The sequence below is a fragment of the Lytechinus pictus genome, chromosome 14 (genome assembly GCF_037042905.1).
Source record: "Lytechinus pictus isolate F3 Inbred chromosome 14, Lp3.0, whole genome shotgun sequence".
Classification (NCBI taxonomy): domain Eukaryota; kingdom Metazoa; phylum Echinodermata; class Echinoidea; order Temnopleuroida; family Toxopneustidae; genus Lytechinus; species Lytechinus pictus.
This window is the reverse complement of record NC_087258.1, coordinates 19,854,655-19,876,792: the sequence shown is the minus strand read 5'-3', so window position 1 is coordinate 19,876,792 and position 22,138 is coordinate 19,854,655. Positions and strand designations below refer to the sequence as shown.

At 36.3% G+C, this 22,138-nt stretch overlaps 1 protein-coding gene across 2 annotated transcripts; it reads right to left on the bottom strand.

The window, feature by feature from the left end:
• Positions 1 to 1,246: 1,246 nt before the first annotated feature.
• On the bottom strand, positions 1,247 to 21,696 carry LOC129276507 (YEATS domain-containing protein 4-like). 2 transcript variants are annotated; one of them, XR_010295670.1, is made up of 8 exons: positions 21,526 to 21,692; positions 15,812 to 15,931; positions 14,357 to 14,423; positions 12,595 to 12,689; positions 8,944 to 9,036; positions 6,857 to 6,944; positions 3,489 to 4,749; positions 1,247 to 3,028 (listed from the first exon to the last, which is right to left on the bottom strand). XR_010295670.1 is itself a non-coding variant. In XM_054912886.2 (7 exons), the coding sequence occupies exons 1-7, from the start codon at positions 21,598 to 21,600 to the stop codon at positions 4,577 to 4,579; spliced, it is 711 nt and encodes a 236-aa protein (XP_054768861.1). In that variant the 5' UTR covers positions 21,601 to 21,696; the 3' UTR covers positions 1,247 to 4,576. The 2 variants fall into 2 exon arrangements, 1 of the variants encoding a protein (XP_054768861.1); XM_054912886.2 differs by having other exon boundaries at positions 1,247 to 4,749; positions 21,526 to 21,696.
• Between the last annotated feature and the right edge of the window lie 442 nt (positions 21,697 to 22,138).

Sequence of the window (22,138 nt, the reverse complement as noted above, 5' to 3'; positions counted from 1 at the left end):
TTTTTTTTTTTTTTTTTTTTTTTTTTTTGCTTGTAATTTTTTTTTTCTGGTACGAAATCCTTAATTTGTGATTGAAGACCTTTTTTTTTTTTTTTTTTTTTTTTTTTTTTTGCTTGTCAAATTTTTTTGGCGGACGGTTTTGCCCCCCTGTCGAAAATCCTAGGGTCCAAAACGGTTTGGCATAATTTTTTGCGATTTAGCATAATTTCGCTGCTCCTCTGGGCATAATTGGATTTTTTTCACTGGCCACGCTTCGACATATTTTATCTCTCAGCTACGACCCTAATATATTGGCGCCAAAGCAGTAGCGATTGCATATTATTGGGCCACCTTTTCCTCCAATCGTCATTGTCCTTGTCCAAAACATTCCCGCACACACAAAATCGTTGCGGATCCCAGCGGGGACGATCCGTGCAGGGGCACGCACCCCTTGTTATTAATTTTTGAGAATTGATCAGACAAATCTATTTTATAGTTGTATTTTGCGCCCCTTCTATTCCATAATCCTCGATACGACAATACACTAAATCGCATTAATATAAAATGGAAAATTATTGTGAAGGGAATATTAGAGGGGTGGGGGTGGAAGCTAACTTTCAGTCTTGTAGAGAGAAATAGCAGCTACAGTGACGTATCAAGGGGATCACGCGCCCTTGCACTCGTTTTGTTTTAATACATATGAAAAAGAAACAGAATAAAAAGAAGAGAAAGTAAAGAAAACTGAGGAAAAACCCCTTGGAAACCTAATCTCGTGACCAACCAAAGAAGCTACGAGTGTAAAAATCTAGAAGGGGTGCTTTGGTTTCGTCTTACCTACCGGGACTGTTACAAGTAATTCAGCACTGAGCGGAGAAGGTAGCATACCTCAGTTTTCTTTACTTTCTCTTCTTTTTATTCTGTTTCTTTTTCATATGTATTAAAACAAAACGAGTGCCAGGACGCGTGATCCCCTTGATACGTCACTGTAGCTTCTATTTCTCTCTACAAGACTGAAAGCTAGCTTCCACCCCCCCCCCCAAAAAAAAAAAAAATTATATATAGAATCAACGCTCTATAGGCGTGTCTAATTTCGAATCCGTCAGCGTACATGTATTACCATTCTACAGTCCCATGGCAACATGAAGCTACTAACTATGTTTTTTTTCTTTCTTTTTAAAGTGACATTTTACTCGATTTTGTGAAAGTTTGGGGTATGCTGTACATCATGCTTAAGGTATTTCATTGCCCCTAATAAAAAACAAGCAACTCTGTATATTTTCACATAACAAATTATACATTTTCCCAATCTAGAAACTACTTTTTTACTTACATAAATGTAACACATGATTGTAGCATTGGTGTACAAATGAGGAGGGGGGGCTTGGGGGCGCTTACCCCAAATTCGTCAAAAAAAAAAGAGAAAAAGAAGGAAAGAGGGAAGGGTGAAATATATTAATTAATGACAAAATCTATCACAAAATAAGATTTAAAAAAAAATATTGAAATTTTTGCTCGCTCACAACTTTTGTAAATTTTGCCCGACATGCCATATCGAGCTCCCTCAAAATTTTTGGCTCATTACGCCACTGGATTGTGCAATATGATCTCACCCAGGCCCATGGGAGTCACTACGGAAGGTACCCCCCTCCAATTTTTTCACAATAAATCTGTAACATAAGAACCTGGTGCCGCCTTGTTCAGAGAATTTTTTTTTCCAAGTCTCGCGCAACTACTTTTGAGACCGAATATGCACAGTATGTCAGACCAAAATTTTCTCAAAACTTGAATTAATGTACAGATCTAATTTAAATTGTGTTTTAGCCAAAATTCATACCATCATTTCAACTCTTACTGACTACACTCAATTAAAATTTAATCTTGTCTATGAAGATAAATATAAAGATGCTGAGGATTTCCATCGAAAAAAACAAGAATAAAAAAGAAAAATAAATGCAAAACTAAGAACCACACAGGGAAACAAAGGATATTTGATCAGAGACTGTGATTAAACAAAAAATGCAGTTTGAGAACCGGAATCAGAAAACCTTTGATTTTGTGCATAAATTAGCATTAGAGTAGTAATGAGATTTTTCGAAGAATTCAGTTTTGTAGATAAGGCCATGGGTAACATGTGTGTCGGTAAACGGCCGAAAAAAAATTTCGGGGGGAGGGCTGTATCAGCCCTTCCCCATCTTCTGAGACATCAAAATAGCCCAGTATTTGAAGGGTTAACATGACAAATTTATTATTACCCCCGGCTTTAGCTGGGCTGCCTTGGTGCTCAAGAATTTGAGAAAAAAAATGTCTTCCTACTGGCTATCCATTTACTACACTTGGGTGGAAAGTGGTAAAGGTAAATACATGCCTCCCCAAAGGGCACAAGTACTGCCATCAAAATTAATCTCGCACCTCATGGTTCATAGTTTGAACACTTGTCCACAACACCTCTACATAAATAGATAACTGGGGAGCGTTTCATCAACATTTTCGTCCGACAAGTTGTCACATCTCACAAATTTCCTTGATTTTGATTGGCTGAGAAACATTGTTACTATGGCAACTGTCGGATGAAATGGGACTTGTCGGATAAAACGTCTGACAAGTCCTTTCATGAAACGCTCCCTGATGAATCAAAGGAAAAACAGTTCATAATCATATTGTCTCATTTTTCTATTTTATTACAAAATCATTTTTTGACACTTTCTCATTACAGCATTGTAATGACTTGTACAGGGGTAATATGTTGGCAACAGACCATCTGAAAATAAGTAAATAAGCCAGCCAATGTACATCCAATTCATGATTCTTACGTTATTGCAAGAATGGAAAGCTGTAAAAAAACAATGCATTCAGCTGTACCACCTTCAGTGGGGAGGCATATAAAACAAAGAATAGTAAGATAGCATATCTTGCATCGTTTAAGCCCTCATCTTTCTCCCTTGCTAACTACATACTTGGGAGAATTTACAGGGACATGAGTACAAACCACACACAATACCATTGGTCGACTGTACTAGGAAATTTCCGTGCAGTGGTATACACATAATGACTGTTTAAGAGTGCAATGGACAGAATACTTCATGAGGTGAAAGATGAAATGATCCATATAACGAGGCGTAGCCGAGTTGAATGGATCATTATTTCATCTTTCACCGAATTAAGTATTCTGTCCATTGCACGAATGAAAAAACATTCATTATTTGGTTTATATGACACCTAAAAATTGATTTTTTTTTTTCATATGAAATTAATGAATTTCGATGCAAAATACGCTCATGCAGTGCGAGTTCGGTCAGTTGATTGTTACGTCATTGCAACATGCGCACTGTTGGTGCCTGCAGCTGCAGTCTCGGTGCGCGAGTGCAATGGACAAAATCGTATGGATCTAAAATTGCACGATGAATGGATCCAAAATTGCACGATTTGACGTCATTGTAAAATGGACAGAATGATCGATATCAAACAACCAATCAAATCACAAGGATCTGTCTAGGTGTCATATAAAATGCAATCAATATCACTCTCTCGCATAGTGCATGTCCTTCATAACAACTCAGGATTGATGTTACTCCTTAACCCTTAGCACTGCACAATGATCTTCAGAGCGGTGTCAAGCACGTCGGGTGTTTCATAACGCTCTTTATAAGTTACGAACGACTATAGTGATCATTTCTTAGGCAATAAATTAACATGAATAAAGATTTGGTGTATAACATTTACCACAAGAAAGGATCACCAGTCATTCATAACTGACGAACAGCTTTATGAAACGCCCACCTGGGCTTGTGTTACACGAAGACGATGAAGGCTATAGCCTTAGGTGTACACCAGGGGATCCCGTCCTGCAAAGAGTTGGGACTAATCTGAACGACCTCACCTACATGTATATGGAAATTCACCAATTTCATAATTTTTCCAACTGGAAATTTACTCAATATACTTTTGTAAGCAAAGAGGAGCCACACTGAATTTGCAATGATGAATGTATGTATATGCACCATAATCATCGGAAATTTTTTGAACAAACGTGCATTTTAGACAACGTTGCTGGCTTTCCATAGTTGTGGTTGATCAGATCAATTGCAACTCTGTGTAAGATGGGACCCTAAACCGCCTCCCTGCTCTTAAAATTCCCCTATTACCGACAGTTGTTCAAAGGTGATTATCAAAAAGTAGCCTTGTCCTCCTGATAGCTTACTATGAGGGCTGCCACAATCACAGATCCAACATTATCAATGCTCCTTCTTCCCCAGAATCATAAAGGTGTGGAACTCTCTCCCAGCAAATGTTGTGACAGCACGATCAGTCTGCAACTGACAAAATGCAGCAACATCTAATCCATTCCAGTTTGTACTTTGCAGCATGTATATAATTGGCACATGCACTTTATGACCCTTGGGACACACACTCCACCAAGTTCTGCAAGAATCTTCAGGACTGTAGGACGGAGACCACACAGAAGAAGAAGACAAAGTACTGGCTGGTGCGGTAAGAGCTACTGTTCTCATCACAATGATGGGAACCCTGGGTGACACTGCTCTGTGTTCATTCTGTTCATGTCTTTCAGTTTGGTCTCCATTGAGGAGTCTAGCTGACATCAATCTCTGTCTTTGCTCATTTCAGACTCCTCCAGTTTTCGGATCTCCTCCTTGAAGTGGGCGATGGCCTCCTTGCTCTGTTTCAGTCTTTCGTTGAGGTCTTGGATCTCATGGCGGATCTTCTTCCGAGCCGACTGCAAGGATGCTACCGTCTTGCCTTCGTTCTCTTCAACTAAAGAAAAAAAGGAGGAAAATTATATTCAGTGATGCCATCAGAAGCTTAACATAAACAAAGTCATTACTTGTGGAACTTTATATACCACGAGTATTATCCTAATAATCATAATACATATAGTTGCTTTAATATAATATATTTTATATTGTTCATCATTCACTTTATCAGAAGTCTCTAAAGCCTGGCTCATACCTTAGTATTTTGGGTTTGCATTCAGCTGAAATTGCTTTAACACAGACAAACGCAGTCAATAAACACAACGCCATTAAATTAAACAGTTAATTCAAGGTCAATACAAAAAACTAAAGCAGAGGCCTTGCATTCTAGCTCGGATGTTTTTTTTTCTTCAAATATTGGCAACTGAAAGCAACTAAAATTTATACTAGCAGAGACAATTGGGCAACAAGCAAATGCGAGCAAGGATGCACATTAACGAGCAATAACAAGCAACAGCGAGTGACTTCCGCAGGCATTTATGCAGCAGGAGTGCTCAATTTACCTCAAATTACATCGCTTTAGCTCCCATCGCCACACTTACTGTGTGCAACTTCGTACTTGCTCCGACAACCTCTTGGGCAAAAGTTCAATTGCAACTGAATATTTTGTAGTAAACTGCATTAGGCTGTATATTGCTTTTCCTGGCTAACACAGCAAGACGCAGGCCAAAAAACAAAGGTGTTAGCCAGGCTTAAGTGATGCGGTCTACAATAAAGCAGAATAAGCCCTGGCTTCAGTAGAGCAGCTGTTATCAATGAAAACTAATTGATTTGATCATCCAAATTCAACTAAACGAGCACTAAATAACAAAATGTATTACTTTGTGAAGTGATAATTACATGCATGGACATTAAAGGAGAATGAAACCCTTGAAACCAGCTGAATCCATATCAAAGAGAAAAATCAAAGAAACATATTGTTGAAAGTTTGAGGAAGATTGAATGAATAATAAGAAAGTTATGAGCATTTGAATATTGAGATCACTAATGCCATGTAGATCCTCCCATTGGCAATGCAACCAAGATCTGTGATGTCACACACGTACAACTCCCTCATTACTTTAGTACTTATTTCACTTATATTCTCACTTTTATAGAGTCTATCACAAGGACAAGTACAGAGGTTTCACATTATATCATTGATGAATCGTTTGTCATATGATTAGAATGAGCAAAAAGAGATGTTTTGGGGTATATTTTCAGCGTCCAAAAGGGGAGAGTTGTTCATCTGTGACATCATAGATATTGGTCGCATTGCCAATGGGAGGATCTCCATAGCATTAGTGATCTCGACATTCGAATGCTCATTACTCTTCTATTGCTAGTCCTATTTTACTCAAACTTTTGTTGATCTTATTCTTTGATTTTTCTGCTTTCACAAAAGCTAACTTGCTCCAAGAGTTTCATTCTCCTTTAATATACATGTACCCACTATTCTTAACATATTACTTCAATCTTCAATGGTAATTAGTGCTGCATTGCTTAATTTTCAACTCAAAATACTTAAAGAATACAAAATGCTGCCCAGTAATAAATAAAAAAATTTAGAACTTTTTGTTTCATTCTAAAAACACAATGGGTAATTATTAAATTGGGATGAGTAAGTAAAAACCTAATAAAAGATGTGGCATTAATTTACAGAAGTAAAACAATGTTTACAGATGCTAATTGCTATGCAACAATAAGCAAAAATGCATGTTATAGCATAAATAATAATTACAATTGGCCAGGCTCCAATGGATTGACAATGTCCAATATTTTCTTTTTTACAAAGCTGCATGTAGCTGCTACTTTTATAAACCCACAACGATACACAAACATTCATGGGACACCTGTCATTTGTATGACTCACCCTATGTCCCCCAGGAAAGGTGAGTCATGGGTGGGTCATTTACATCAAATTAGTGACGCAGGGTGGTTCGTCACAACCTGGCATGCGGGGTGCATCCGAATCCGCAAATGGTGCGTCCAAATCCGAAAATGTTGCTTCATAAATTTGACAAGGGTGTCCATCATAATAATTGTCTGCAAATGTCCGTCATTGATTAGACGGCACACGTGTGGTATAGTAAAATCTGTGTAATCTACAAGAATTCTGATGTACTTACAATCTGTTTCGTGTTTATATGATCCCAGCGTCAAAGCTCTTGTTCCTGTTAACAGTTGTTGCATCATAGCGGTAGGATCTTGAAATATCTGTAGTAAGGATAGAAAATAAAAATAATAATAATATGGTCCATTTATAGAGCTTAGCTACAAAAATTGCAAAGGGATGTGAGTGTATTAAAATCTAAAAAGCTGAAAAGTGTTGGAAAAGCTGAAACTGAAAGAGCTCCCAAACATTTGTACAGAGGAAAGCTAAAATAAGCAGAAATGAAGCGGAAAATCAAAACCTAAAAAAAATGAAATTAGCTTAGAGCTGAACTCTCACACCCCTGAAATAGAATTCCAGCAAGAAAACACAACTTTGTTGTCGTACAAGAAATGAGTTAAAAGGGGCTGTCATATCTGGTGGGTGTTTCATAAAGTTACGAGCGACTTTAAGAACAGCTGGGATCCTTTCTTAGGAGCTAAATCGACAACAATTGAAATTGGCAGTGTATTATTTACAAGAAAGAATCACCAGTTGTTAGTTAAAGGTCAAGTCCACCCCAGAAGAATGTTGAATCGAATAAAAGAGAAAAATCAAACTAGCATAAAGCTGAAAATTTCATCAAAATCGGATGTAAAATGAGAAAGTTATGACATTTAAAAGTTTCGCTTATTTTTCACAAAACAGTGATATGCACAACTCAGTGACATGCAAATGAGACGGTCGATGATGTCCCTCACTCACTATTTCTTTTGTTTTCTATTGTTTGAATTATACAATATTACATTTTTTACAGATTTGACAATAAGGACCAACTTGACTGAACCATATAGTATTAAACAAGGCTAATTCCACATGTTCACAGAGGAATTAATCGTTGTTTCATTTGACAATGAGGAGAAAAATAGAATATTTCATATTTCATACAATAAAATGCAAAAGAAATAGTGAGTGGATGACGTCATCAGTCTGCTCATTTGCTTATCAACCAGGATGTGAATATAACTGTTTTGTGAAATTAAGCAAAACTTTAAAATGTCATAACTTTCTTATTTTACATCCGATTTTGATGAAATTTTTTAGTGTTATGCTCGTTGGATTTTTCTCTTTTGATTCAAATCAACTTTTTGTTGTGGTGGACTTGTCCTTTAAGTCCTATGAACATAACTTACAAACAGCTTTATGAAACACCCACCTGGATGAGTGAACCTCAGGATGCCAACGTATGTATGGCAAGCTGATCCATTGGCCTGTATTCTGAACTAAGCTTTAATTTAAATTCTTGTCTTAAGATGTAATTTAACCATGGAAAGCTAATCGTGACAAAAGTCTCTAGGAAACGAGGTTGAATTTATCAGCTTATTTGGCACTCTAATACCACGGTCACATTTGCTCTACGGCGAGTCGAAAACAGCCGTTTTATTCATTTTTACTAACCACCTACATGTAGCTGGTACAAACAAATGTTAAAACGGCTGTTTTCGAATCTCCGTACGGCCGCCGTAGAACAAATGTGACCAAGGTATAACCGTTCAAAACTGTGTGAGAATAATTCTTTATATTCATGCATGGGTATAGAACTCAGTAAACATAAGAAGCATACAATGTAACCAGAATCATTTCATTTTTGGCTTCTCAATTTTAGTACCATGGTCTAACTTAAGCCTGACTTCAGAATACGGGCCATTGTATCCTATTTCTTGTTTTTAAGAATTTGATTTCATGATATCAAGAGTTGCTTGCAATTTGTATGTCAGCATACACCGACTATATTGTCCAGGGCCCCGTCTTACAAGGAGTTGCAATTGATTTGTTTGACCACAACTATGGAAAGCCGGTAACGTCAACATCTAAAATGCATGTTTGTTGAAAAAAATTTCTGGGTACGATGTATAGGCCTATTCATAAATTCATTGTTTTCTTGATAATTTTAGTGTGGGTGCAGTGTGTTCACATATGACATTACGCACATTCCCCGGAGGGAAGAATTATGACATTGATGGATTTCAACATAGTTGAGCTTGATCTGATCAATCAACACTCTTTGTAAGATAGAGCCCAAGTGCGATAGTCCCTTTACAACCTTTTTCATCACAGACTTACCAATTCATCATAATGCTCTGAAAAGAGGGTCTTCTTCCCAAGAACGAGACCTGCACTGGACTGGAACAGCTTTAGAAAGTGGTACACTGTTACCTGTGATAAGAAATCAACAAAGAGAAATACCCGAAAATCAATTAAAATGATTATGACATCAATAATTAAAATATTTTTGATTTCCGTTTGCCATGGGTAATTGATGAGGGGACCGAAGATCATGAAAATTCAATTTGCTACCAGAAAATATTGTCAGGTGATGTGGTGATGTTGTACAAAAGCAGTCCTCTCGTCTACTGGGACATCTCTTGTTCAATCATTATCAAAAATTATTACTGTACTGTGGTGGAGATCCTCCATATTATCAAATCTATAATCAATAGAAAATGTTTATATTTCAAATGAAAAAAAATTAAATACAAATGGAACAAATAGTGAGTGGGTGACATCAACACTTTACAACCTGGGTAAAATATCTATCACAAGGGGTGTTTAAAAAAAAAGGTACAAGTGATGTGGGGTCATGCTTAAATGCTGACACGCACATGGTATGTGCAATCTTATTAATACGCAGTAGCGTCCTCCAATGCGGTGATGACTTTTATATCCCAAGCAGCTGGGGATTTAAATGCAACTCTAAGTCACACTTAAATCTTTGTGAACTACTCCTCTTCAGAGCTGCCAACATTAATCGTGAAGAAATCCTACTCTGTATTTTGTTTTATCCTATTTTCAAGCCTACAATCCTATTTTTCTTTAAAATTTTGAAAAACATAAGACATCATTCTTTCAATCAGTTTTAAAAATCCTATTTCTAGTAGTCAGGCAGCATATGTCATCTACTTCGACAAATTGGCTAAGTCTGATTTTTCACTTTTATGTTATTGGTGACATCACAAGGAACAACTTCCAACTTGGTGACAAATTTCTAATGGTCATCTTGACCTTGTGAGGGGTCAAAATGGGGTCAATAGGGGTCAATTTTTGAAATTGCCCCGATTGTGTTGTGTCATACATCAAATTGTTTGTCTTGTTATACTGAACAAGAAAGTGTACACAACCATATACTGTTGACCTCCCGTTAATAAAGTTATGACTGGAAATGTCAAAAGGTCAACGAACTTTCGTTAAATGGCATGCAAATAACACTGAAGGAGTTAAGAAAGCTACTTTTTTTTTCCTTTTTTTATATGTGTGTACTTTTTTAATTTCGATTTTGATAAGTTCATCTTCAGAAGTCCTTATCCAGAAGATATAAATGGTCAAGACAAGGTCAGGGAAAGGTCAAAGGGTCAACAAACTTTCATTGGTAGCCAAAATACACTAAAACGGTTAGAATCTTAGAAGTTGGTTCTTTATTTTGAAAAGTCTATATCTAAGAAGACATTATCCATTAGATGAAAAAAAGGTCAAACGTGCTCACTTAGGAACAAAATAGATAAACAGAGATAGACGTCGAATACATTCAGTGTGGTATCATAGTATTGCAGGAATACCTTGAAACGACTTGACAAAACCTAATGCCCTTAAAATCGTATCATCTTCATGATGTTATAAGTGCAACCAGCTCTTTCCGAGTTTCTTAATTTAGGAATTCAATTCAAGTCCAATTCATTTTCAATTTACTAGTCTTTGATATGTAAAGAAACATTTCATCCATTTGCTTTGTACAGAATATTTTAATCAACAGAAAGTATTGTAATGTATTGGGGTATATGTGTAATACTATGTTAACAGAGTAAATACATCGATAGATCAGTGCTCTCAGCTCCTAAGAAAGATGCCTAACATCTTATTTGGATTAAGTTACGAATACGATAATGAGGTTAGGATTGAGGATGATAATAAGTTAGGCTCCAATTGCTCCTTCATTAATTATAACATGTGACGGTTATATTATTTCTTACAAAGAGGCAATATCGTGCAGGCATGGTCATTGTAGTCAGTCATGGGTGTCCATCATGCTGATGTGATATATTCTGACCATTACTCGATCTCTGGAGCCAAGAAGGACTACACATTTCTATTGCATGTGCTGTTTTGAGCTTATCATTGGTGCCATTTTGCATTTTGTAAAGTGAAATTTAAGGATTTAAGGATACGTTTGGTCAATTATATTTATTTTTCAGTCAAATTGCAAGTCTTCACAATTTCTGGGGGCAGCTGCCCCCCCCCCCTCCCCGCTGCGGTATGGCCATGGTTTACTTTAAGTTCAGCAAGTAGGAACAAAACAAGAACGACAAAAGAACAAAATTTTAAGTTTAGTTTCACGTTGTATGCTCTGGAAAAAAAAAATTGATAAAATAGTACAAGCCGTGTTAATGGCAGCACATCAGAAATGTGTAGTCCTTCTTGGCTCCAGAGATCGAGTAATGGTAAGAATATATCACATCAGCATGATGGACACCCATGACTGACTACAATGACCATGCCTGCACGATATTGCCTCTTTGTAAGAAATAATATAACCGTCACACATTATAATTAATGAAGGAGCAATTGGAGCCCAACTTATCATATCATCCTCAATCCTAACCTCATTATCGTATTCGTAACTTAATCCAAATAAGATGTCAGGCATCTTTCTTAGGAGCTGAGAGCACTGATCTATCGATGTATTTACTCTGTTAACATATTATTACACATATACCCCAATACATTACAATAATTTCTGTTGATTAAAATATTCTGTACAAAGCAAATGGATGAAATGTTTCTTTACATATCAAAGACTAGTAAATTGAAAATGAATTGGACTTGAATTGAATTCCTAAATTAAGAAACTCGGAAAGAGCGTTGCACTTATAACATCATGAAGATGATACGATTTTAAGGGCATTAGGTTTTGTCAAGTCGTTTCAAGGTATTCCTGCAATACTATGATACCACACTGAATTTATTCGACGTCTATCTCTGTTTATCTATTTTGTTCCTAAGTGAGCACATTTGACCTTTTTTTTATCTAATGGATAATGTCTTCTTAGATAGAGACTTTTCAAAATAATTAACCAACTTCTAAGATTCTAACCATTTTTAGTGTATTTTGGCTACCAATAAAAGTTTGTTGACCTTTTTACCTTTCCCTGACATTGTCTTGACCATTTATATCTTCTGGATAAGGACTTCTGAAGATGAACTTATCAAAATCGAAATTAAAATAGTACACACATATACAAAAAAAGAAAAAAAGAAGAAAAAAACCCAGCTGCCTTAACACCTTCAGTGTAATTTGCCATTTAACGAAAGTTCGTTAACCTTTTGACATTTCCGGTCATAACTTTTTAACGGGAGGTCAAGAGTATATGGGTGTGTACATTTTCTTGTTCATTATAACAAGACAAACAATTTGATTTGTCACTTGACAGAATTGGGGCAATTTAAAAAAATCACCCCTATTGACCCCATTTTGACCCCTAACATGGTCAAGATGACCATTACAAATTTGTCACCAAGTTGGAAGTTGTTCCTTGTGATGTCACCAATCACATAAAAGTGAAAAATCAGACTTAGCCAATTTTTCGAAGTAGCCGGTAAATCATGACATATGCTGCCTGACTATAGGGGGGGGGGGTCCTATTTAGTGTCCCTTTCCCCTTTAAAATCCTAATAAATATGATAAAACCCTACTAATTGGCAGCTCTGCCCCTGGTAACTTACTGGTCTCTCGTTTGGGTCAACAAAGAAGATCTTGACTGTAATCTCAAACTCTCCCCAGCCAGTTTCTGTTACTTCATACGGTGGTTTGCTGACAACTGGCAAACAAAGACAACAGAAATTAGTAAAAAGGTTAAAATGCCGACTTTGAAAGGTTCATTTGGACAAGGCACAAAACAGTTCAACATCATATTTGTGTACAAACCAACAAGATATGGAGCACAAAATAAACTGTTGCGAAAACAATATTTATTTTGTTACGAGGGCACAAAATACTGTTGACCAATCAAAACGGGAAAACTTTTATAATGGGACTCAGGCAAATTAGCCCCCTAAATGCCCTAAAGAGCCCTCGAAAACTCAATAAAAAGCCCCTGAAATTCACATAGGGTCCAATGTAAATTTAAAGGAGAATGAAACTCTTGGAGCAAGTTAGCTTTTGTGAAAGCAGAAAAACCAAAGAATAAGATCAACAAAAGTTTGAGTAAAATAGGACTAGCAATAGAAGTGTTATGAGCATTTGAAGGTCGAGATCACTAATGCTATGGAGATCGTCCCATTGGCAATGCGACCAAGATCTATGATGTCACAGATGAACAACTCTCCCCTTTTGGACACTGAAAATATACCCCAAAACATATCTTTTTGCTCATTCTAATCATATGACAAACGATTCATCAATGATATAATGTTGTGAAGCCTCTGTACTTGTCCTCTCATAAAGAGAACACCTCACCTTGTGATAGACTCAATAAAAGTGAGAATATAAGTGAAATAAGTACTTAAGTAATGAGGGAGTTGTACGTGTGTGACATCACAGATCTTGGTCGCATTGCCAATTGGAGGATCTACATGGCATTAGTGATCTCGACATTCAAATGCTCATAACTTTCTTATAATTCATTCAATCTTCCTCGAACTTTCAACAATATGTTTCTTTGATTTTTCTCTTTGATATGGATTCAGCTGGTTTCAAGGGTTTCATTCTCCTTTAATAAAATATGGCAAATTTGAGCTGGTAAGCTCAAAAGTGACCCAGTTAAAAAAAAGATAATTTTTTCCCTGAATCAAATGCTTGAGAAAAAAAGTTTAACATAGATTAAAATACACTGTAAGTATGCGCATAGAAGTCTGTCCAGAGTTTGCACACAAAAAAAAACTAACACATAACAATTGAAACAGAAAGCAAGAGAAAATGTTCAAAGCCCCGTAATACAAAGGTTTGCAGTTAATCGATAAATGAAATAGCCTGCAGGTAGATCAAGATCATCATTGCATGCGCATTTTGCCCAGTAGACTGACTAGGAACCAATCAAAGTTGTTCTTTCAAATTAGCAATTAATCGCTAATCTTTGTGTTATAGGGCCCTGGTCTCCATACCAGGGGGGTGTTTCACAAAGATTTAAGTATGACTTAAGTCGCACTTAAATGCCGACGCGTACATGATATGCAACGCGCAATCTTATTGATCAATACGCAGTAGTGCGCATCCTCTTTGCATGATCTGAAGAATGAGGTTATGCCTTTTATACCACACGCAACTAGGCATTTAAGTGCTACTCTAAGTCATACTTAAATCTTTGTGAAACACCCCCCTGGTTTGTACTTGATTGCTAAATGCCAATGCCAATGCCAATGACCAATCAAGATCATTGTTGCATGTGCATTTCATTCCAACAACTGACCAGCAACCAATCAGGTTTGATCTTTCTTATTGCAGTCTATCACAAGCCTATGTGATAAGGAGCCCCGATCTGAAACTTACCACGAAGAGGGTTAGCGTAGCTCTCGTGCAGTTTGAATTGGATTTTCTTCACATACGTTGACAGATCCTTTAAAACAAGATTAAAAATCAGATATCAATGTCACAATAATTGAACCCTTCATTCACTATTCAGAACAAAAATATATATATACATGTAAGTATATTTTCTTTACTTGAAAAATCCCAATCTGCTTCATGATTCATCTATTATAGTCATTGTTAACTAGATTCCTTCATACCTATTAAGTATTCATATTTGTGTTATAACTGCAAAAAAAATAAGGATTCCTCCCGTTATATTGAATGATCAATTAAATTATTGTTAATTAACTACAGTGTATGTTTATCAATTGATGCATATTCTCAAGAAGGCATTGCAATTAATCATGCTATGTAAAGTGCATCTTTTAGGCAAGATAGAAAAAAAAAAACTGAAAAGGCAGTTGTTAAGTGTGCATTATGACATAATGCTACACAATCATTCAGAACAATGTAATTATAATCGCTGATGTGGTTTACGGTACACCATGTGAAGTGTTATAGAAACAGTGAATAGAAGAAGAGAAGAAATGGATAGGCGAGAAAGTGGAGATTTGAGAGTAGAGTATTCTTTCTTGAAAGTAGTCCTGAAAAGGACTGTAAACCAGGAAAGATTGATGAGTTGAGAACAGCTTGAGTAGTAGAGCTAATGAGGAGATGCTGGCTTGAGTCGGCGAGTAGAGATGATGAGTAGTAGAGAGACTCGACGTTTCGGGCAGGTTGACTGTCCGTCTTCAGGACTTTCTCGCCTATCCATTTCTTCTCTTCTTCTATCCACTGTTTCTATAACACTTCACATGGTGTACCGTAAACCACATCAGCGATTGTACATACCACCATGCAAACCTTCAAACAACATCCAATGTAATTATAGTTGCGAAAGAATCACTAGGGACTTTTTCACACAGCAACGCGGAATGAATCCTACAACGCACCATTTCCTTTGAAAATGCAAGTCAAATCACAACGATTTCTTTGTCGGGGTTCAGTGAATCAAAACAGCAGTTTCGTTGATGTCTCCGGACCAGGTGGGTGTTTCATAAAGCTGTTCGTAAGGTTACGAACGACTTTACGCACGACTGGAACCTGTTCTTGGGTCATAACTCAATTACAGTCATAGGGATATCAGATAGCACAAGAAAGGATCACCAGTCGTGCGTAAAGTCATTCGTATCTTACGAACAGCTTTCTGAAACACCCACCAGGTCCGGACATACAACATATATTTGCAATTTTTTGTCAGCTCCGAAACGTCGGATAAAACTGCTGTTCCGATTTCACCAACTCTCGATTAAGACTTCATCATGATTTGAATTGCATTTTGCAAAGGAATTCTTTTGTTATAGGACTATTCCGTGTCACTTTGTGAAAAGTCCCTATTGTTCTTTAGAAGAAAGAGTTGCCCATGATTTTTACCTCATTCCTGTAAGGCTTGACGTAAATAGTCCACTGATGAGTATGTCCGTCCTCCTCTCGTTTCTTTCCAAAGTAGCGGGAGATGTTACCATATACAATGGGCTTGATTATTGTGATACCCTGGCAAGAAAAAAGGTAAATATAAAATTTAAAGAAAAGTGTATTATGTAAGTATTATCTTAGTAATAAAATAACTTGAGCTAAAATTATCCCCTCTCTTTTAACAAATGCCAATAAAACTAAAAGAATGCTAAGTGTATGATTTGAAACCTATCTCTTTGGCCTTTGCATTTAGTTTGTATGTTTGTGCCTGGGAAAAGGACACATTCAGTAGATCCAAACATAGACCTATCTTACTTAGAAGTGCAGCTTTATTTAAAAAACAATTCAATAAACTTTTTCATTCATCAGTAAAACACAAGCCCCCAACAAAGAGTGAACTGAATGAGGTGAAAAACATTTAGATCTGAAGTAAAGTCCCCAGATATCGCATGAAACATCAGACGAAAATGACTTTAACTCCCTCCCCACAACTACAGGGACTTGTACTGGCAGGGGTCTTGCATACATGAACATACATGTACCTGCTATTTTACTGCACACACAGTAGATCCAGGTTGCTGCTCAAAAAAAAAATTCAGGGTTTAAATCCAGGGAAGAAAATCTATGATTTTGACTTCCAAAGATTCTTATGACCCTGGCTAATTATAGCCCCCAAAAGATCAATGACCAAAACAAATCTCGTAAGAGGAAAGTGATTTTCGCTGGAAATATCGCTGCTGAGATCGCACGTGTTCAATCTATCGCACACAAATCTGCAATGAAAGCCACAGGGGTTCCCCACGGCGGGAAATTCGACACCCTTCCAAATATGGCACTCTCCCAAACATCGGACATATCCGCCGATTGAATTGGAAATGCGCGCTTTTGACACGCACACGCTCATTTCCAGAACAAAGTCCTGCACAGCTGAGCGAAGAGGTCCAATGTTAAGAGCCGAAAGAGGTCCATTTGTTAAGTAAATAATTATTATTTACCAATTTCTATATATCAAAATTATCGATAGTGATAATTAAAATCCGAATTTGAGCAGATGAAAGAAGTTATTTTCTCAACAATCAAGCAATTATTTTGGGTTTTGCTTTTGAGCGCGATATGAATCGCCGAAATTGATCACGTCGCACACCTCTACGCATCAGATATTTGAAAACTGCGTCCGATATTTGGCAAAAAACAAGCTTCTGGTAGTATAAGTAGATTCCTAGATCTAAATAATTTCAGTTTACCAAATAGATCCTCTTAGGCTCTAACGCATATATTTTTAAATTCTATTATTTTATGACATTAATATTCAAAATTTTCACTACGGAAATACACATATTTATTTGATTCAATTACTGTATTTTTTTTTGGTCCAATTATGCTTAGTTAAGTGTCCGATATTTGGACACATGTCTTGACTTAGACAGCTGGCAGCCGCCTGTTTCGAGGAGTTTTTAACATTTTCAACTTTTTTAAATTTCTCCTCGTACACAGACGGCTCACTATCGTGCAGCCACCATTAGGGGGTTAACAATGCAAAATCCCCCCGACGGGGCTCATCGATTTTTGATATTATTTCATAAATTAAAAATATATAAAAAGAACTGTACCAAAATAAAGATTATTTATTCCGTTTTGGCCTGAAATGCACCAAAACGGGGAAAAATAAACTTAAAAGGGGAAAAAACAGCGACCTACTGCCGCTGTCACGCAACTTCACTTCCGTTTTATCCGAACTTAATACATAATAAACATATGATATGGCCATCGAGTCCCCTGTACAGATCGAGCTAGAACTTCGGTCTCTGTATTTGGTGAGTGGAGCCAACGGAGTTCAGCGGAACAACCAACATAACACTAATAACAGAGACCGAAGCTTTTGGTCTAGTCTTGACTTTACTCTAAGTCTAAATGTAATTTAGTCGAGTCTAAAATAGTAAAAAAATACTAATCTCAAAATCGAAGTTTGTAAAATACCAATTATGAATTAATTGAACCCGGGAATTGAAAATAAAATTTGTGTGTCAATTAGCTTGACAAATATGACAGATCATGATTCATCAGAAAATATTCAATTCCAAATATGACAGATCATGATTCATGAGAAAATATTCAATTCCAAATAAATAGGAAAACAAGAAGAAAAGAAGAACCTAATCCCCGGCCCCAATCACTCATGGGATCAATGCATCTCGCGTGCGAAGGATTCATATGCACATGGTGCACGCGAATCTTTCACACACTTTTTACTAAAATAACTATGCCATTCCTTTTTAAATAATGTTTCTAATTGTGCTATGACACTTACCGAACCATATGGATCGTTTCTTGACTTCTCTTTGGTGTGTTTTTTAATAAAATAAAAGCATTTTCTCGTGATCTTCACGCAGTATGATCGTGGGTATCAACTTTTGCCTAAAGAGGGTGCGCGATATTATTCACAAGATGTTTGTTTACGATCTGCAGCTTGTACTGCTAGCTGCATTTTAGACGCTCAGCATTATTTTCCTGTTTCTGTTTTTTTTTTTTTTTTTTTTTTGCTGTCAAGCGGTATTTTCGATTGTAGTGCCATCAGCGATGATGAAATGTAAAGAGTCGCCTTGAAATGAAGAAAAATTGTGTCACATTAATTTGTTAGTTTGTTTCCTATTTTTTTGCCCTTTTTCTTCTTCCTCATCTATGATCAAAGGTGAATACCTTTTTTTGATATCTGTTCTAAAAGCTGGACATTTTAAATATTTTGTTCAAATAAATAAATCAACAGGATAGTAATCAAAATGCGATAGAGCTGCCCGAGCTGAAAATTCTGATGATACAAGGACTTGAAAATAAAACATTCTGAGCACTTTTTATAACCATGATGAGGAGACCTATATGTATATATATATATATATATATATATATATATATATATATATATATATATATATATATATATGTATATGAAATAAGCTAACACAAAAAAAAAGACGTTTTGGGGACTGTTAAATAAGAATTCATGAGTGGGATAGGTAACTATCTATTCTATTCTTGTTCGTTTTCTATTATTATTTTGTGTGTTGTGTTTATTTTTCTTGAAGCACCAAAAGGTGGACATGTCCGATAAAATATATTAACGAAGTCATGCACCATTATTATCATAAGCTAACGGATCAAAATGTGAGCGTGAAACGTGAGCTTCTTTTTTTCTTAATTCAGTCTTAACGATACTTTTTCATCATATTTTAAAGGTGAATCTCATGATTCAAAATGATAAATGCTTGTCGCACGGGCAGAAATAGCGGGACCAACGGTTATTTTCAATATTCCGAACTGCATTCTGGACGTTGTATAAGCACCTTTGTATAACAATTAAAAGGGTAGGCCTATTTACCTTACAAATTATGCGAGCGCTGAACTTTTGGACATTTAATCCTCAACAAATGGACATTCTAAGCATTTTTAAAATATATGAACAACATAACTGTCACTTACAAAAATGATGCCATGCAGCGCGAAGCTCGCACTTATAATTTTTGATATTGATGACAGGACTGTATCTAAATGAAAGATAATGCGAGGGCATTTGCGCTTAAGATTTAAATTTGGGATTTGAAAAGTCCGACAGATTACCTATACTTTAAAAAAAGGAATGACATCCAGAATTCAAGTGCAAAGCGCCAGTAGATTTATGTTGAAGTTAGACCTAGAACAGGGACGTTGAACCTTTATAATCATTAAAGATTGTAGTTTTATAAATAAAACATGGAAGTCTAATTTTGTTTTAGTGTTAATATTCAGATCTTCAAACTTGACATTTTCCTATCCTCTTCATCATTCTCTCTCTCTCTCTCTCCCTTTCCCCATTTTCGTTCTCCCTTCTTTTCTTCTCTCCCTTTCCCTTCCCTTTTTCGCTTTTCCTTTCCCTTCTTTTCTTTCCTTTCTCCCTCCCCTACTCTTTTCTCGCTCTTTCCATTTTTTCTTTCCCTCTCCCTTCCCCTCTTCCTTTCCTTTGTTTAATTTCTTTCTATTTTATGGTCTCCTTTTCCCTCTCTCCTCTACCTTTCCCCCTCCCTTGATCTGTCTTTTCTTGTCTCTCTTTCCCTTTCCCGCCCCCTCCATTCCCTTTCTCGCTTTTCCTTTCCCTTCTTTTCTTTCCTTTCTCCCTCCCCTACTGTTTTCTTGCTCTTTCCATTTTTCTTTTCCCCTCCCTTTCCCTCTTCTTTCCCCTTTTCCTTTCCTTTGTTTTCTTTCTATTTTATGGTCTCCTTTTCCCTCTCTCTCCTCTACCTTTCCCCCTCCCCTTTTCCTTTCCCTTTCCCTCTCCTTTTTTGTGCAAACATTAACACGAAAATCTTGCTTCCTACACACACACACACAAACGCCCGCAATCTAACAAACGCCCGCAATCTAACACACGTAATGCGAAACAATCGGTACATTATCATTTTGTTCATATATATATATAATCACAAAAGGTTTAGTAAATGCCGTAAAAATAAAATCGTAGATTTTAAAAGGAGCATATATATATATATATATATATGTATATTTTCTCAATGAACATTTTCATCTATTTAAAGCTTTGAAAATTAATAAACGATTCCATAGGCGAAATCTCAATGATCATTAGGAAGGTACTTTACCCATTTTCATTTTATGTCATTGTGATTATTCCATACTAAGGCAACATATTTTGGATATAAAAATACGTGAAGGAAATGTTCCTCTTCTGTTTTATACTTTAACAGAAAACATTTTGTTCAACCAAATTATGATTTGTATTTCCAAGTTCCATGTAGTATTTTCATTGGAAAATCTCTTAAAGGTCAAGTGCACCCCAGAAAAAAAAATGTTTGAATAAATAGAGAATTATGAAACAAGACTAACGCTGAAAACTTCTTCAAAATCGGATGTAAAATAAGAAAGTTATGACATATTAAAGTTTCGCTTATTTATCACAAAACAGTTACATGCACAATTCATTGATATCTAAATGAGAGAGTCAATAATGTCACTCACTATTTCTCTTTTATTGTTCGAATTATACAATATTTCAATTCTCACGACTTTGACCAAATAGGACCCTCTTTTAATCTTTAAGTATATACATGAGAATGAGATGCAACCTGTTGATTTTTGGTACAATTTCCTATTATGCGCCGATGACTTGAATCGAGAATGTTCGATAGGAAAAATTCGCATTTCGATTTTTGTTTGCGTAATTTCCACCGCAGTATGAAGGATGACTAAGGACGGACCGAGCGAAGTATCCTGGTTGAGATTTGGATGTAAGCGATAAAAACACCTTTATCAAAAATTTCTAATTCATTTTAAAAATTAACTAAATCATACGATCAAGATTAACATAGACATAGTGGAAAAATATTGAAAGATTTGGCGTTTCATAGTCCCTCACATTCGTGTGATGAATGAAAACGTCAAAATGCACTATGAAATCACATGCGTTGTGCGAGGTTAGTATACTAACCTCGCATGTTGTGTGAGTGGCCCCAATAATGCACGCGTTGCAATGCCAATGCAAATGGCCAGCAAAACACTAGCGCTCCACCGCCTAAAGATCGGGAAGGCTGAGCGGGCTTGGGCCGCCAAACTTCGTCCAGTGCAGGGCTGAACATCCAACGCCGAAGAGACTTGAAACATTCTCACGTCACAAAAACATCTTTACTCACCTTTATACGGCCGCCTGAATCTGGACCGTACTCTGATTGCATCTTTGATTTCATTGTTGTCATTCCAATAGACATGATGATAATATCTTCCCTTTGAAAAGAAAGAAATCCGTATAAAAAGTTGTTCGAATCTCGGGAAATCTCCGAAAATTTTATTACGGTGTCTTCAAAGTATTTAACGATAAAAATATTTTTCCAGCGTGTCATTAAATATTTGGGCGATATACCGGTATGCATGAAATGGGCAAAAAACTATTTGACAATAATCTTCTAGATTTTCGGCCATGAGAGCCAGAACCAGACCCTGACACCGGCAAGCAATGCTATAGCGAGGAGATTTCTTTTCACTCTAAAGGGGGGGTAGAAATAAGAAACCTCGACGATTATAGAATCCCTCCAAACTTATTTTAAATTATTGTTTTTACCATATACTGCCCCGTTTAATTTTACTATCCTGTTGAATATCACTTCATTATTTTAGTATTCTTTATTCAGGTTCATGAAGTAAAATAAGTGAGGTAGATACAAAAGAAATGAAAATTGAAAAAAAGAGGAGTATAAAGGAAAAGAACCATGAAAACCAACAAGAGTCCTTGAATTTGCACATTTTCAG

Bases quoted from the DNA above. Each gene is read 5' to 3' on its own strand.
- LOC129276507 (XM_054912886.2), bottom strand. From the start codon at position 21,600: ATGTCTATTGGAATGACAACAATGAAATCAAAGATGCAATCAGAGTAC. The intron at 14,424-15,811 runs GTAAAAATCATG...CTTGTTTTAAAG, and splicing joins TCAAGCCTTACAGGAATGAG to GATCTGTCAACGTATGTGAA. The intron at 12,690-14,356 runs GTAAGTTTCAGA...TTTGTTTGCCAG, and splicing joins CTACGCTAACCCTCTTCGTG to TTGTCAGCAAACCACCGTAT.